At 38.4% G+C, this 15,568-nt stretch overlaps 2 protein-coding genes across 2 annotated transcripts; both read left to right on the top strand.

The window, feature by feature from the left end:
• Positions 1 to 375: 375 nt before the first annotated feature.
• Positions 376 to 4,306, top strand: LOC141759941 (retinol dehydrogenase 12). Its single transcript, XM_074622465.1, has 7 exons — positions 376 to 517; positions 960 to 1,075; positions 1,465 to 1,620; positions 1,730 to 1,834; positions 2,139 to 2,348; positions 2,812 to 3,004; positions 4,067 to 4,306. The coding sequence occupies exons 1-7, from the start codon at positions 504 to 506 to the stop codon at positions 4,167 to 4,169; spliced, it is 897 nt and encodes a 298-aa protein (XP_074478566.1). The 5' UTR covers positions 376 to 503; the 3' UTR covers positions 4,170 to 4,306.
• A 1,666-nt stretch (positions 4,307 to 5,972) lies between these two features.
• Positions 5,973 to 13,614, top strand: LOC141759709 (retinol dehydrogenase 12). The gene is made up of 7 exons (XM_074622004.1): positions 5,973 to 6,260; positions 7,220 to 7,335; positions 9,203 to 9,358; positions 9,604 to 9,708; positions 11,173 to 11,382; positions 12,083 to 12,275; positions 12,426 to 13,614. The coding sequence occupies exons 1-7, from the start codon at positions 6,250 to 6,252 to the stop codon at positions 12,526 to 12,528; spliced, it is 894 nt and encodes a 297-aa protein (XP_074478105.1). The 5' UTR covers positions 5,973 to 6,249; the 3' UTR covers positions 12,529 to 13,614.
• The last annotated feature ends 1,954 nt before the right edge of the window (positions 13,615 to 15,568 follow it).

Raw genomic sequence — 15,568 nt, 5'->3', positions numbered from 1 at the left:
ACTAAAGGAAAGGGGAAAAGCACAAAAGCATAATAGGTCCTCTTTAAAATGCTGCTGCTTACATGTTAATGTATATTTAAAAAAAAAAAAAATAATTAAATCTGTTTTTTATGTGTGGTGGAGCTCTTTGTGGTATCCAGTCGCTACTTTTACTAAGTAAGATACATGACATTGCAATAATCTGCTGAGCCAAAGGTCAGGTTCAATTTAGAAATTGCAAGCATTAAAACTGCAAACTAAATACACAAACAGTTCTCTGTACTTTGGCTTCGCAGTACCTACCATGTGATTGCATTTCAGGAACCCTAAGTGAAATTCTGGCAAATTGATTAGTTACATTAACAGACTATTAACAGTAGGGTGTTTGTATTGCACTCTAAAATACATATTATCTCACTTCTCTGTCGTTCTCTCTTTCACATCTCTGGACCTGAGTCGTGAGACAACATCGGTGGGAGCCTCTCATAGTTTAGAATTACAATTTTGTATCACCAACTACAGAAATGCAAGCAGTCAGGTAAGAAACTTCTCATGTAAGATATCATCATGTAAGCCAAATTGAATTATATTAAATATCTATTCACAAAATGCCATTTATTTACCCCGATTTGGGCACCAGATGGGTGGAGACTGTTGCCTCAGGTCATTTCAGACAGAAATGTCAAGCGAAGTTGCCAAGTCAGCTCGAAGCCTGTGACTTTTAACTTCATTTTATACGATGACTGTTGTTTTCTGGTATTCACTGTTTTGCCTTAGGTGGTAAACCTCACCCAACTTATAATTTAGTTGCTGTAAGTTTAAACAAACATGTAACATAAACAGTCATTATTCTCTCCACTTGTCTTAACAGTTTTTTTCATTCTCTTGATATTAAAATCTGGATTTCACCATCATGTTTAGTGTCAGGATCCCCCTTAATATTTCTCTAATCATTTCCACCTTCATGCCTCACTCCTCAGGTCTCTGTTTATCCCAAAGTGGTCTTCGGATGTGCGTCTAGATGGGAAGACAGCTGTAATAACGGGGGCCAACGTTGGAATAGGCAAAGAGACGGCTAAAGACCTGGCCGGCAGAGGCAAGCAAACAGAACTGCACATTTAAAGACAAATGTGATGACTTATAGGCTCTTTGTATTATTCTCTCTTAATGTGTGACTCAGAGTGCCTGTGTGGAAAATGTTTACATCTTAACAAGCATGCAAGTATAACAATTATAATGAGGTGGCTTGAGTATTAAACTGCCAAATTAAATGAAAAATACTGCTTAAAACATGAAACCAGAGCAGAGAACTGGAATTACAACTAATGCCTGCCATACTGTGTATATATATATAAATATATATTGATGTATAAACACTGAGACAAAGATACATATTTAAAAGTAAGCTCCTTACTTTGTTCAAAATTCAACATGAATGCACATGCAAGCACACAGTCACCATTAAGAGGCTATTAATCTCCGTAGGTGCACGGGTGATTTTGGCATGCAGAGACATGGCAAAAGGAGAGCAGGCTGCTCGTGATATCATGCGGGAGGTGAAGGGAGCCAAAGTAGTCGCCAGGCAACTGGATCTGGCTGACACCAAATCAATCTGCCAGTTTGCTGAGAATATCTACAACAGTGGGTGGCACGCACACGCACACACACACACACACAAACACGGAGACTCCAGAATACAGTGTACATTTTTCATTTTCAAGACTGTAATGCCGGTAACTTTGTTTTCCAGATGAGAAGTCTCTTCACTATCTGATCAACAATGCAGGTGTGGCTATGTGCTCTTACGCCACCACAGTGGATGGATATGAGATGCAGTTTGGAGTCAATCACTTAGGTACGATGAGATTCAAATATAGAGGAAATACACCAGTTTGGGGGGAACTGTCTCTTAACAATTTGAATTCATTGATTAAAATAAATCTACTAACATTTTATAGGCCATTTTAGCAATGAAATATTAGCATGCAGCAATAGCACAAATTATCAACCAATCTCTTTTTGGTGACTCATTACTCAATGAGCCAATCTCTAAAGCCTTTGTGTATTTCTTTTCGTCTTCCTAACTTGTATTTTGCTCCCTGTGTGTCTTATTTCTCCTCTTATTTCTCTCTACTTCCACCCACTTTCTCCCTCCTCAGGTCACTTCTTCCTGACCTTTCTGTTACTGGACTTGCTGAAGCACTCGGCCCCATCCCGGGTCATCAATTTGTCCTCGACAGCTCACACCATGGGCAAGATCCAGTTTGATGACCTGGTCGGCAAGAAAGGCTACCACCCCATCAGGGCCTACGCACAAAGCAAGCTGGCCAACATCCTGTTTACCAGAGAGCTGGCCAAACGGACTGAGGGTAGGGCAACATTATGCACAATGTATGTCTGTCTTAATGTATCTCTCTGTGCCTCTGTGTCTCTTTCCCTGTGCGTAAAAAATGGATCTGCATCTCTTGCCAGCGTGAGAGTCTCATGCCTCAACCACAAACCGCTCTAGGCAAGAGACAGAGCAAGGAGAAACTTGTTTGTAAAGAAACACACTGTTCTTAAGGAATGATCGCTCCACTGATCACACCTTTGTTTGTCAGTCTCACTACTGATCTAATCATTTCCACAGAGATGATTGAGGATTGTATTCATATGTAAAGGTTAGAGTTAATATACAGTGTTAGTTTGTTGTCAAGGGTTTTCTTTTATTTCAGGTTGACCAAAACAATACAGTGGGATAGAAAAGCAGTGTGTGTTTTGGGAAGTTTGGCATCCACATCAACCCATTTGAAAGAACTTCTGTACCTAAATGCACCCCCCTTTTGTCTACAGCTCTAGGTGTGATGGCTTACTCTGTGGACCCCGGCTTTGTGAACACTGAAATAACAAGGCACATGGGAAGCCCTTTTGTGAGCATAACCAAGGGGATCAGTTTCATGTTCAAGACGCCAGCAGAGGGAGCCTACACCAGCATCTACTGCGCCGTCACTCCTGAGAACCAGCTGCTCACTGGAGGATACTACAAGTCAGTCTGAAATGCTATTGAAGTAGCAGCAATACTCAAGATCAATCAGTTCAAATTAGCCAAACTAAGCCACTTAACAAGCCTCCTAAGAGGTGAAAGGCAGCATGACAACACACACATTTAACCAACCTGATCTCATCGTTTCTTTGATGGTGCATAATGTTGGATATTGTAGTTTTTAAATTGTAGTCATAGAATTTTTGGGTCAACAGGACACAACAAAAAGTCTTCTTAAGGTGTGGCAGAACTGATTCCCCAGATTTCAGCCCTAGGTGAAAAGCCCGAGAGCCCTTCCCAGCCACATAAAAATACAAATACAAAAACGTATTCAGGGAAAACTATGAACAAGATGCCTCCTTATTTTTAATAAACAAATATCTCTTCAATTTTAATAAATTCAGTTTCCAGTTTCCCCCTCTTTGAAAGTTTTCCCCAAATTAAATATTCTCAAAGGACACATTGATTGCAAAACAGCAACGAGCTTTTCCTTATGGCCGGTAATCTGGCTTTTGTCAACTTGAAGCACCCAACAGCAGACAACCCTATTTCCCATAACCACTGTCAATATGTAAGAGGTGTTCGTTTGAGGTCTGCACTGGTTTTTAGCAAGTTCAGAATGCCCCAGGTGGCCCATTTTTCACCTCTTTTATGCCTTCAAGAAGGGCACCCTAATTGGCCCTAATTAGGAAAATGCACCCAGCTGCTCCCAACTATCGCTCAGGAGCCAGAACCCACACCCTGCACAACAGGTGATCTAAATCATTTACTAATTATCTCCACACTCAGCCAAAATGAATGTGGAAAAAAACCCAAGTTTGACTAAAGAAAATGCAGAAAATTGGTGACTGGTGCACTTTTCTCATGAGATACACTGTTAAAGTGAATGCATGTAGAAGCTATCATTCATCATTGATTTCCCTCCTTAATTATGTAACCAATTACAATAGAGGAGGATTAGATAAAGAGAAACAGGGTGTTTAAAAAGACATTTTAAAACTTTAAGACAACCAAAAAGTTGCATGTTGCAAAAGAGGTCATGACTGTCTTTCCTTTTCCTTACAGGGACTGTGCCGGTGCAGATACCGCCAGGGCGGGTCAGGACGATGGCACCGCCTTAAAGCTGTGGGCTGTGAGCTGCCACCTGCTCGGCATCCGCTGGAGATAAACTTACATTTAAATATGCTCTCCTATATGCTGTGAAGCACTATGCATGAGCACATACAGTGATACACTTAAATATTATGCAGATTTATGGAAACAGGATACTAATACGAGCCTAATGATTGTAATAGAGTTTGATTGGTAAAAAGGTAATTAAGGCTGGGAATGCTAATATGTTGGAGAAAGCAATGTTGATAAGCTGTTGGCTGCTAATAAAAAATATCACTGCTATTCAAAAGTGCCAATTGTTATTTGTGTGTTTTGTTTGACTCAGCTAATCTGCAAGGTAGGATGTCGGCATCTCCTAAATCTTCACTGTTGTGTCAAAAACTCCTGTTCTGAATGAGTCATTCAATATTTAAAGGAACAATACGTAGTACTGACAGCTAGCGTCTGAAATGGGTACTGCAGTCCAAATTCAAAACATTTCAACCACGTATTGCAATTTAAAAGGACAACTGTATCATTGAGAAGCCTGATAAAGTGTTTATCTGGCTGATGGGCGGTGCTTGGTATTTCCTCAACTGATCCCAACATGGCTGTCGGGTCACAAACTCTCTTATTTTACAGCTAAACAGTACACTACAAGATGTTTCTGAAAACATTTGAGGTGAGAAATAGGCATTACGGTAACAGAATATTGATTCATTTTCGATCAGCGCTGCCTAGTTTGACCGGTTTGATCGGAGTTCGCGAGTGATTGACAGCTGCTCAGAGCAGCTGTCACAGGCTCCATCTCGGCTCTGATTGGTTGTTTCCCTCCCGTCTGTGAAATCTTGCAGAGGAAGACACAGAGGCACATGATTTTTTCTCAGATTACCTGTCTCATGCACTATACTGTCAGGATATAGTGACTGTTTTATAAAAAATATTTTTTTGTAATCATATTTGCTCCTATCTCGCCTACTGCTGCTTTAAGAGATGATGCTTTAGCTGTATACATATTGATGAATGTAATACTGATGCATGCACACATACAAATAAACACACACACAGAAATATAAATACTAATGTATCCAGTTAAATGTTTTGTGGGAAACTAAATATAACAGTCAGGATATAGTGACCGTTTTATAAAAATAACTTTTTGTAATCATATTTGCTCTAATTCTACCTACTGCTGCTTTAATCTCTGATGACATATCATTGTCATTTTATAATTTATTACGGTAAATATATTACATATTGGTCCTTTAACAAGATTATGATTTTTCTTTTCTTTTTTCTTACAGTGTTCAGCTAATTTTAGAAATCCTCATGACTGGTAACTTGGTCCAGTTTGACTTTGGAGGCCCTCAAGTGGCCAGGAAGCAATGTTGCAATAGTATCATGATAAAATCACAGCATGAAATAGGTTATATCCTCCTGAGACCCAGCCCATTGACATGTGTCCTATGTAGTGGACATTTAGTCCACGTGCATCTCCTTTTACTCTTTTGACCTACTCTATCAACTCCTGGGGTATTGTAAAGAGGACATCATGGGCTTTCCAGTGATATGTCATGTGTTTTTTTAAATCAAGTTGAATGTATTCTTGGTTTTATATCACTCTATAGCCATTATTTTGTGTATCTTCTAAATGCGGCTGTCTTTTCACACTGAAATGGTCCTGTGGTCCACTACAGTGGACATATTGCAAAATTAGAAATACAAATTTAAAAAGTCTAAATTGTAAGATTTTCTTTTAACCCTAAATAGGAAGGAAATCACACAAAAAAATAAATTGGAAGACACTTTTTTTACTCGGTTTCCAGGAGGATATACGGAGACTGTCTCAGTGGTGTCACAAAAACAACTCTTCTCTTTTGACAGAATAGATTTCCTCCCACTCTCTCTCTGTGGTGAGCTCAGTCTGTAACTTGAGTCTCTCCAGCAGCAGCAGCAGCAGCCGGCGGATCCACAGTCTGCAAGTCGCCAATCAATTATGCGTCAGCTCGCTTCTGATTGGCTGAGCCGTGTTATTGTCGCGGCGGGGTGGGGAGAGACACAGACACGATGAGGAGGACTGAATCCAGGAGGTAACCCTCATTTTGCCAAAGTGGCTCACTGGTCCTGAGATTGGAAGCTGTTGCTCTTCAGGAAGAATGTACTGCAGGTAGGAAAACACACACACAACCGCTATTAATACCTCAAAAGGTTAGGTTGTTGGCTCTATTTCTAACAGGAATGTTAGTGATTTTAGGGAGATTAGATTAGACTGTGCCAGCAGCAGATTTGGATATGATTAGACCTGTGTACAAATGTGTAATTATAGCATCGATTCAGACCCAATTTTTTTTGCTCTTTGTAAATTATTCATCATCATCAGTCATTAGTAAATGAAAAACAGTTGAAGTAACCACTCTGAATGTTTTTGCTTTTGTTAATCTGAATATTTTCTTTCATACTTACAGACAAATAGCCAGGTGTTTTCATATCATAATCAGGGAATATAAATACCTATTATATGTACAGGATATAGCAAGCATACATACACATATGTGCTTAAATGTAACAAAAGTCAAATTTCTTTAATCATCAATTTATGGATTTTTGATTTTCCTGTTAGCGTATTCTGAATGAATGTGTGTGCTAAACAAAGTATAGATTATACAGCAATAATAGCACAGTGGGGATTGGAAACTTATGTAAAAAATAATACTTATTATGAAGGGAACTATCTTTTTTTACCAACATGTGTTTTTTTTGTTGCTGTGTGTTGTTCAGGAGTGTGTGCTGTTGTCAATCTGAATGTTTTCTTTAATACTTACAGAAAAATAGCCAGGTGTTTTCATATCATAATCATAATCAGGGAATATAAATACCTATTATATGTACAGGATATAGCAAGCATACATACACATAATGTGCTTAAATGTAACAAATGTCAAATTTCTGTAATCATCAATTTATGGATTTTTGATTTTCCTGTTAACATATTCTGAGTGAATGTGTGTGCTAAACAAAGTAGATTATACAGCAATAATAGCAGTGGGGATTGGAAACTTATAATACTTATTATGAAGGGAACTATTTTTTTTTCCCAACATGTGTTTTTTGCTGTGTGCTGTTCAGGAGTGTGTGCTGTAACCGCTGGTCATCCGAGGAGAGGTTAGATGGGAAAACAGCCATCATCACCGGAGCCAACACTGGTATTGGAAAAGAGACGGCCAGGGACCTGGCGAGAAGAGGTATACTGTCTCTCTCCATCTGCCTCGGTCTATTTCTGGCTCCTTCGCTGTAATGTGTACCTGAATCTCTTTTCTTTTCTTTTCACTGACTTTCAAACTGTGACTTACACATTCCAACCCTTTCCCCTGGAATTAAGCACTCTCTAATGCTTGAGGGTTGTTTAAAGCTATAAAGCGTGATCTTTGACTGTGCCCTCTGTCCGCAGACCTCCACCAGAGAATCAGGTTTAATCCTGCTGCTTTTGTGCTTATTCAGTGTGTGCTTGTTTTGGTGGGACTATCACATGCTGTTTCAAGTGATTGTATTGTCTCCTTAACCTTTTTACATATTCCAAGGGCGAAATAAAGGGCAGATGGAAAAAGAGATAACCAAAATGAGCACCTTGGTTAACACTTCACCAATCCAAGGGGCAGTGATGGAAGACAGACGATGCATTAAGGGGACAGAGGGGGCATTGTGAGGGTCTGCTCGAGCCAGACAGGCAACAAAGAGAGATTGAAGGCACGCACGCACACACACACACACACGCATGCGTGATTCAGTTTTTTCATTGGTTTGCACTTAAAAAGGCTCAGCATGGCATCTACAACCTCTTTTTTTGAAAACAACCATTTGTGTGAATGCACATGTGTGTTTTATTTTGTAAATGAAAGGGCAACCATTGTATGTTAACACATTTTTGTAATAAAAAAGTGAAATAAAAATGAAGATAAATACAGCATAATGTGAGAAGTGACAAAAGAAAGAGAGGACACAAACAGAACCATCACTGCCAGAGGAAAATAATAACACTACTGTTGTGGTCTTTGCTTCTGGAGAATTAACCGTCCGATCGCTGTATCACCTTTCAGTAAATGTGATTATGTAATGACATGATGACAACGTGATTAGATTTGCGAGGATTCATAACAGAAGGTGGTTCCTTGGGGTGCTGTATCAGGTAACATCCAAACTGAATCTCAACCTTTGAAATCGTTTGTTTGGTCATAACGTGCATATTACTGAATCTGAATAATACAGAATATGATCAGGTTTGACTTAAGCCATTATTTACATTTTGTCCTTTACTGACATTATTTCTGCATGCATAACAGTGTAACCATGTGCTGCATGATCTTTAACTTGACTCAGTATGGCCTTCCATTCTCACTTTTGTTTACTATGTTATTTAATTGAGTGAACTTGGCTACCAGGGAAATGTGGGAACAATTGGGTCTTCCCACATGGGAACAGCTGGGGGGGGGACAAAGACACTGATGGGATACAGACGCTACGCTCCAACTGATTAATGGCTCTCCTCTTCCATAATTGGTGGGCACAGCAGCTATTTTGTGTGGTGGGGGGGAATTGTCTCTCTATTTGTTAGTTTGTGTGGGAATGCATGCATATTTTGTGCGCTGGTGAGAGTGTGTGTGTGTGTGTGTGTGTGTGTGTGTGTGTGTATGTGTCCTCAAAGCCCCTTTTTCTGGGCTCATTAAGGAGAATGCATCGTAATTTGCGTCAGAGGCGAGTGAGAATGACACAGTTGAGAGGGTCTTGTGTTCATGCGAGCGGAGCAGCTGGCTAAATGAGATACTGAATGAGAGGTTGGGGAACATTAGAGGATGAGCTCAGAAGTACACTGAGGCAGATTCACGTGCTTCCTCCTTGATTGACGTAGTTAGCTTTGTGTGCCTGGGAATGAGCAATGCTTTTGTAGTTTTGTGTTTGAGGGGGCTGGAGCCTCTCAGAAACACATAAACAAACTTGTACCTATAGGGACAATTTAAAGGTTTCGAGTTCCTATGGGAGGAAAGTAGTGTGTAATGGGGGGATCATGCCATTATCATCATCATCAAGTTGTGACCTTTGGCCCTTGTTTTTCAGGTGCACGCATCGTCATGGCGTGCAGAGACCTTGAGAGAGCAGAGGAGGCCCGGACGGATATTTTGGAAGACACGGGAAATGAGAACGTGGTCATCAGGAAACTGGATCTCTCGGACACCAAGTCCATCAGAGTGTTTGCTGAACTCATCAACAAAGGTATAGGGAACTAACCGCTTATATCTCCGTAAATGGCAGAGTCAGTCCTGATTTTGCTTTGCATACTGCAGCTGCACCACAATTTATGCATATATGCATGGGTTAATGAGAGGCTGTAAACTGTAAAAGCGCCATGTAAATGCAGTCCACTTTCCAAAACATCAACTGCATTTATGTCGTTAATTTAACATATGATACTAATGGGAAATTATTACTAACTCTTTGGTTTGGTATCTTCTTTTCAGAGGAGAAACAAGTGAATATCCTGATAAACAATGCAGGCGTCATGATGTGTCCCTACTCCAAGACTGTTGACGGGTTTGAAATGCAGTTAGGTGTCAATCATTTGGGTAAGTCATACAGGAAGTTCTCGTCTCTACCTGGATTTTAAATCCATGATAACGTGCATTTTCACACAAGAATCTGTCATTACGCAGTAAATGCAGTGAAGTGGTTTAGTTGGCTTAGTGAGATAATTAAAAGAGAGACTTCTCAGTCTTGGTAATTGATGTAACATACAGTCGGCACTCATGTCTTTGAGGGATTTATTAATACGATCACATAGTGATATGAGGGATTTTCCTACTAAAGAAGTTACAAACATTTGAATCCATATTAGCTGGTATTAACAGAGCCGCACAACACATGTACAACCCAGCTGGCCAACGTGTCAGTCAGGAAAATGAACCAGAGTTACTGTTTCCTTCAAGCTGTCAGTGTTTTGAACTATGGCTTCCTTCCAGATGATCTTTTCCTCGGTGGTATTTTTGTCCCAGGCTGACAGAGAGAGGAACAGTCTGTGCTCGAACATGGTCACCCACACACATATGCGAACACATACGCAGACACACACACACACACACAGTCGCACACGCATGCACGCACACATACATAAATACATACCTGTACATTCAAAAACATCCTTTACATGTGCATGTGTACTTTAAGTAGCGACAAACTCTGCTTAGGTCATCAGTGAAACAGGAAAAAGAGAACAATAGTAAGGAAAGCAAAAATACTCATTTCAACATTGGTGGGGACACATTGCTTTGGGGGACCTCCCCGAGGACTTTTGAGCGACAAACACTTCATTTCCTGCATTTTGGTGAATGTTCATGCACCAATTTATGGTCGAAATGACTTTACTTATGTAAAGATAAACAAACTTCAGAATAGAAATAATTTAAAAAATGTATATAAATATAAAAATATAATGGAATATAATGCAGTAAGGCTCTTAGTCATTCAAGCATGACTTTTTTATGGCATACTATACTATGATTTTTTTATGACAAACTATACTATGACTTTTTATGACATATTATACCATGACTTTTTTTTATGACATACTATACTATGATGTTTTTATGACATACTATACTAGGACTTTCTTTAAGGACATACTTCACTATGATTCTTTATGACATACTATATTATTATGTTTTTTATGACATACTATACTATGATGTTTTTATGACATACTATACTAGGACTTTCTTTAAGGACATACTTCACTATGATTCTTTATGACATACTATATTATTATGTTTTTTATGACATACTATACTATGATGTTTTTATGACATACTTCCGGGTTCTGGGAAGTCGAGAATAATGTTGTAATATTTTGAGAAAAAAAAAGTTGTAATATTATGAGAAGGAAGTTGGAATAATAAAAAAAAAAATCTGCCTTCCCTTTGCTATGCATTTTGTTATTTCTCTGTTTCCCCTTCAGACCGTCTGACAGACACAGAACCCTGTTTGGGTAACGTGAGACAATAGCCTGAAAGTGTGTGTCTCACGACTTTCCTCAGGTCACTTCCTGTTGACTTACCTGCTGCTGGACCTCATCAAGCGTTCAGCTCCTGCCCGTATCGTCGTCGTGGCGTCGGTGGCCCACACTTGGACCGGGCTTCGACTGGATGACATCAACAGCGAGAGGAGTTACGATACCATGAAGGCGTACGGGCAGAGCAAGCTGGCCAACGTCCTCTTTGCACGCTCACTCGCCAAACGGTTACAAGGTGAGGTGAGATGGTGCATGCATAAGCACACGTCTTCAAGGGATGGAAGAAAGAAAGAAAGAATTACCTAGTTACACATTTGGTATTAAATTTGACTCACAAATTCATGTTGTTGAATAGCCTTTGCAAAATCAGAAAAGCAGCATTGTATTCAGTTTTACATTTGAAAAGACTGACGTAAGCAAGTCCAAGCTAACCATCACTTTCACACTGAATAGCTTGCATAAGTGTTCGTTCTAATTTCATTTTCTTTTCTCATTCTGAAGAAGTGCAGCAATTACATTTCATTCAATCAGACTTTTTGCTGGAAATGAGCCATTTGGTCGTCTCAATCCATTGTACTTTCTTCTGCTTAATGGCCAAGAACTGAAGGAAATTACTTTCATATTACAACCCCACAGTCTAATGGTTGATTATCTAGATCTGGAATATAGCTATCAAAACTAAGAGCATTAAGATTTAAATGAAAAAAAAAAAAAAATAGAAGATAAGACATTAAAGAGAAAGAACAACTATGGCTATTTTACATATTTAACTGATACAGCTGTTGTTTGAAAAAGAAGCATATTTTGAACAGAAATATGTGTAAATTGTATGCAAAATCATAGCAGAGTGTGCAAATGTTAATAAGATGGACATATGCAGTATATGTATATACAGTATGTGTGTAGGTGACTGCGTAGGTGTATACATGTTGCAGGTACAGGGGTGAGTGTGTTCTCCCTGCACCCGGGGGTGGTGCAGTCTGACCTGTGGAGACACCAGCACCAGTGTATCCAGGTGGCAGTGAAGATCTTCAGGATTTTCACCAAGACAACACTGGAGGGAGCACAGACCACCATCTACTGTGCCGTGGAGCCAGGCCTGGACAGCCAGAGCGGAGGGTACTTCAGGTACACGCAGTATTTCAGCCAACCTACAATTGGTTATATACAAGAGCTTTCAGAGGGCAGACTTGTGTAGCTGAGGGTTTTTTATTCTTATACAACACTCACATAAATGCAGCACTCAAGTGTGTAATGGTCGCTCTCTGTCCCTGACAGTGACTGCGCTCCTGCAAGGTGCTCAAGGGCGGCTTCTGATGACGACTCGGCCCAAAAGCTGTGGGAGATCAGCTGCAACTTGCTTGGCATCACCTGGCAGTGAACAGCGGCAAATTAACCGTGCAGTGAAAGGACATTGTATTCTACGTATCATCTTTTAAAGAGCACTTTTTTACGCACTTTCATATAGAGGCATTAATGTTACTGTTAATGTCGTGAAACAAGTGCGTTTTATAACAGAGCAGTACAAAAGTCATTGGATCACTACCAAGAGCTCTTTTATTTTGTAAAATATCAAAATGAATCAGACGTTTTAGTCAAATTGTATTTATGAGACAAGATTGCATGATGAAAACTTTACGTCTTTTTACTGTACTTTTACTAACCCATGTGCGCATTCTGTGTTTAGTCAGTTTTGTATCTTGAGTGCAGATGCTGTTCTATCTTGTGAGCTTGTAAAGACGTTAGTCAGCTTGGTCTTGCTTTGGATGAAAATACACTACATGCCTCAGACAAACTGATGAGAACAATTTGGCTCTAAAAGTTTACAAAAGCACGCATATACAGACAATAATACTAGTTAATGGACAGAAGAACATGTAAGAGATGGAAACAAAGTGTCAAGCTCTTCTTCAGACTATTTTTTCTGTCTCTAATAATTTGTCTCCAAACTGTCTCCAAAAGCCCTTTTTCAAAGTAACATTTACTGTACATCAGCGCACACATACAGTATTGTGGTTGATAGTTAAAGCACTTGTTCAGCTTTTGTATCACTTAAAGTATTATAATGTGCATTTATTGATCAGTAAAAACATGAGCCATTGGTCTAAAATGATTCCTTTTTTTTCATTGACCAGCCTAGTATCACGTGATCTGCAGTCTCAGATGCCTTTGTGTTAGACGAGGAAGGAAAAACCTACAATTCAGTTTATGTGACAACATGTTCATAATGTAAAAATGAAACTAGACTGGCTTAACATATCTGCTTGTCTGCGACTTTTGCTTAAAAATTACTGTGTACATGAGTTCTGAGTGTATTTAGTTAATGTTTCCAAGCTGTTAGGTTGACCTTTTCAGGTGCAGTAATGTGACACATGGGACACATTTAACCTTTTAGATTTAAAAGAGATTAGGTAAATTCAGTGTATTGACAATGAGAAATGAGAGAATTGAGGGTCTTAAAGTCTTAGCCATGCCACCCAAACAGATGACTGCACATGTATTTCAATGTGAATCACTCCATGGTTGATTCATTAAAATGTAAAAAAGTAATGTTGGAATCCTGCTGCCTCTAGCAAAGTACTGTTAATCAATCAGCAAAATAGTGAATAATACTTGAGGCCCCAATAATGGATAGAAAACTGTGTATAGAATGCAGTGGACTGCAGGACATGTACTTGTCTTTGGCTGGACATGAGTATTACTGTAAGTGTGGGTCTTGTTACACCGTAGAATCAGTATAATGTGGAACAAGAGAAAATGCCACTATTCTATTTAGAAACAGTATCTTAATCTAAATCACATGACGGATTATTTAAGATTGATGGAATGTGGCATGAACAAGAGGAGTGGCGACGAGGAGTCTAGGACAAACGCTCCGTCAAAGCAATGTGTGTATTACGACTTAGATTTATAATCACACTCGCCGAACAAAATATATCACATCGGTCTGCTGTCTTGTTTCCAGAGATGTACTCTATTTTGAAAAACAGTTCTCTTACATTATTCTAATAAACTGACAGTAAAATATTCTTATTTGCTTCACAACATTGAGCTACATAGTTTGTTAGTACAGTAAGAGAAAGAGTGAGTTTTTTTTTTATCAGATCCAAAAATTAATACTTCAAATTATTAAATTGACGTCCCCTGTATCAGTACTGATCCCACAGCTGTCCTGCTGTGACACAACCATACGTGTTTTCATGTTCAAGAACAATAAGAGGAAACATTGTGTCATACGATTAAATTATTACCAGATTATTAAATCATACAGATTACACAGACAGAGGCACAGTTAATAGGATAGTGCAGGTAGCTATTTATATATTTATATTCAGTAGAAATACAATAATATGTGGGAAAAGAAAAGGAGATAAGTGCATATTCAAATAATTTCAGTCTGTAATTTTTTTAATTCTTTTAAATAATTCAAGTCTTGTGTGCTTTTCTATTTTGCTGCCCAACTAAAAGGAGTTGGAATAAATCTGGATATCTTTAAGAAAGTGAGTAGAATGGGGTTAACCCAGGGGTCAGCAACCTTTACTATCAAAAGAGACATTTTTAGTCAAAATAAAAAAAAGAAAATCTGTCTGGAGCTGCAAAACATTTGAGCATTGTGATGAAGGTAACAGTTTATAGTCTAAGTATATATAGTATACAAGTCTAATGCAGTGAGGTCCAAAGAGCAAATGTACTACGGAGTATTAGGGCCACATTGAGGGAAAAAACATCTGAGATTTACAGAATAAAGTCATAATTTTACGAGAAAAAAGTCTTAACATTACGAGAAAAAAGTGGTAATATTACGAGAATAAAGTCATAACTTTACGAGAATAAAGTCATAATATTATGAGAATAAAGCCATAGCTTTATGAGAATAAAGTCGTAATATTACGAGAATAAAGCCATAGCTTTATGAGAAAAAAGTAATAATATTATTAGAATAAAGTAATAATATTATGAGAATAAAGCCATAGCTTTATGAGAATAAAGTCGTAATATTATGAGAATAAAGTCATAACTTTACGAGAAAAAAAGTCATAATATTACGAGAATAAAGTCATAACTTTACGAGAAAAAAAGTCATAATATTACGAGAATAAAGTCATAACTTTACGAGAAAAAAAGTCATAATATTACGAGAATAAAGTCATAACTTTACGAGAAAAAAGTAAAAATATTATGAGAATAAAGTCATAACTTTACGAGATTTTTTTTTTAATATTACGAGAATAAAGTCATAACTTTATGAGAAAAAAGTCGTAATATTACGAGAATAAAGTCATAGCTTTACGAGAAAAAATTCGTAATATTATGAGAATAAAGTCATAACTTTACGTGAAAAAAGCTGTAGTATTACGAGAATAAAGCCATAACTTTACGAGAATAAAGTCGTAATATTACGAGAATAAAGTCACAAGTTT

Source organism: Sebastes fasciatus, chromosome 21 (assembly GCF_043250625.1).
Source record: "Sebastes fasciatus isolate fSebFas1 chromosome 21, fSebFas1.pri, whole genome shotgun sequence".
Taxonomy (NCBI): domain Eukaryota; kingdom Metazoa; phylum Chordata; class Actinopteri; order Perciformes; family Sebastidae; genus Sebastes; species Sebastes fasciatus.
The sequence above is the reverse complement of the archived record's forward strand: the minus strand, read 5'-3'. Positions and strand labels throughout refer to the sequence as shown.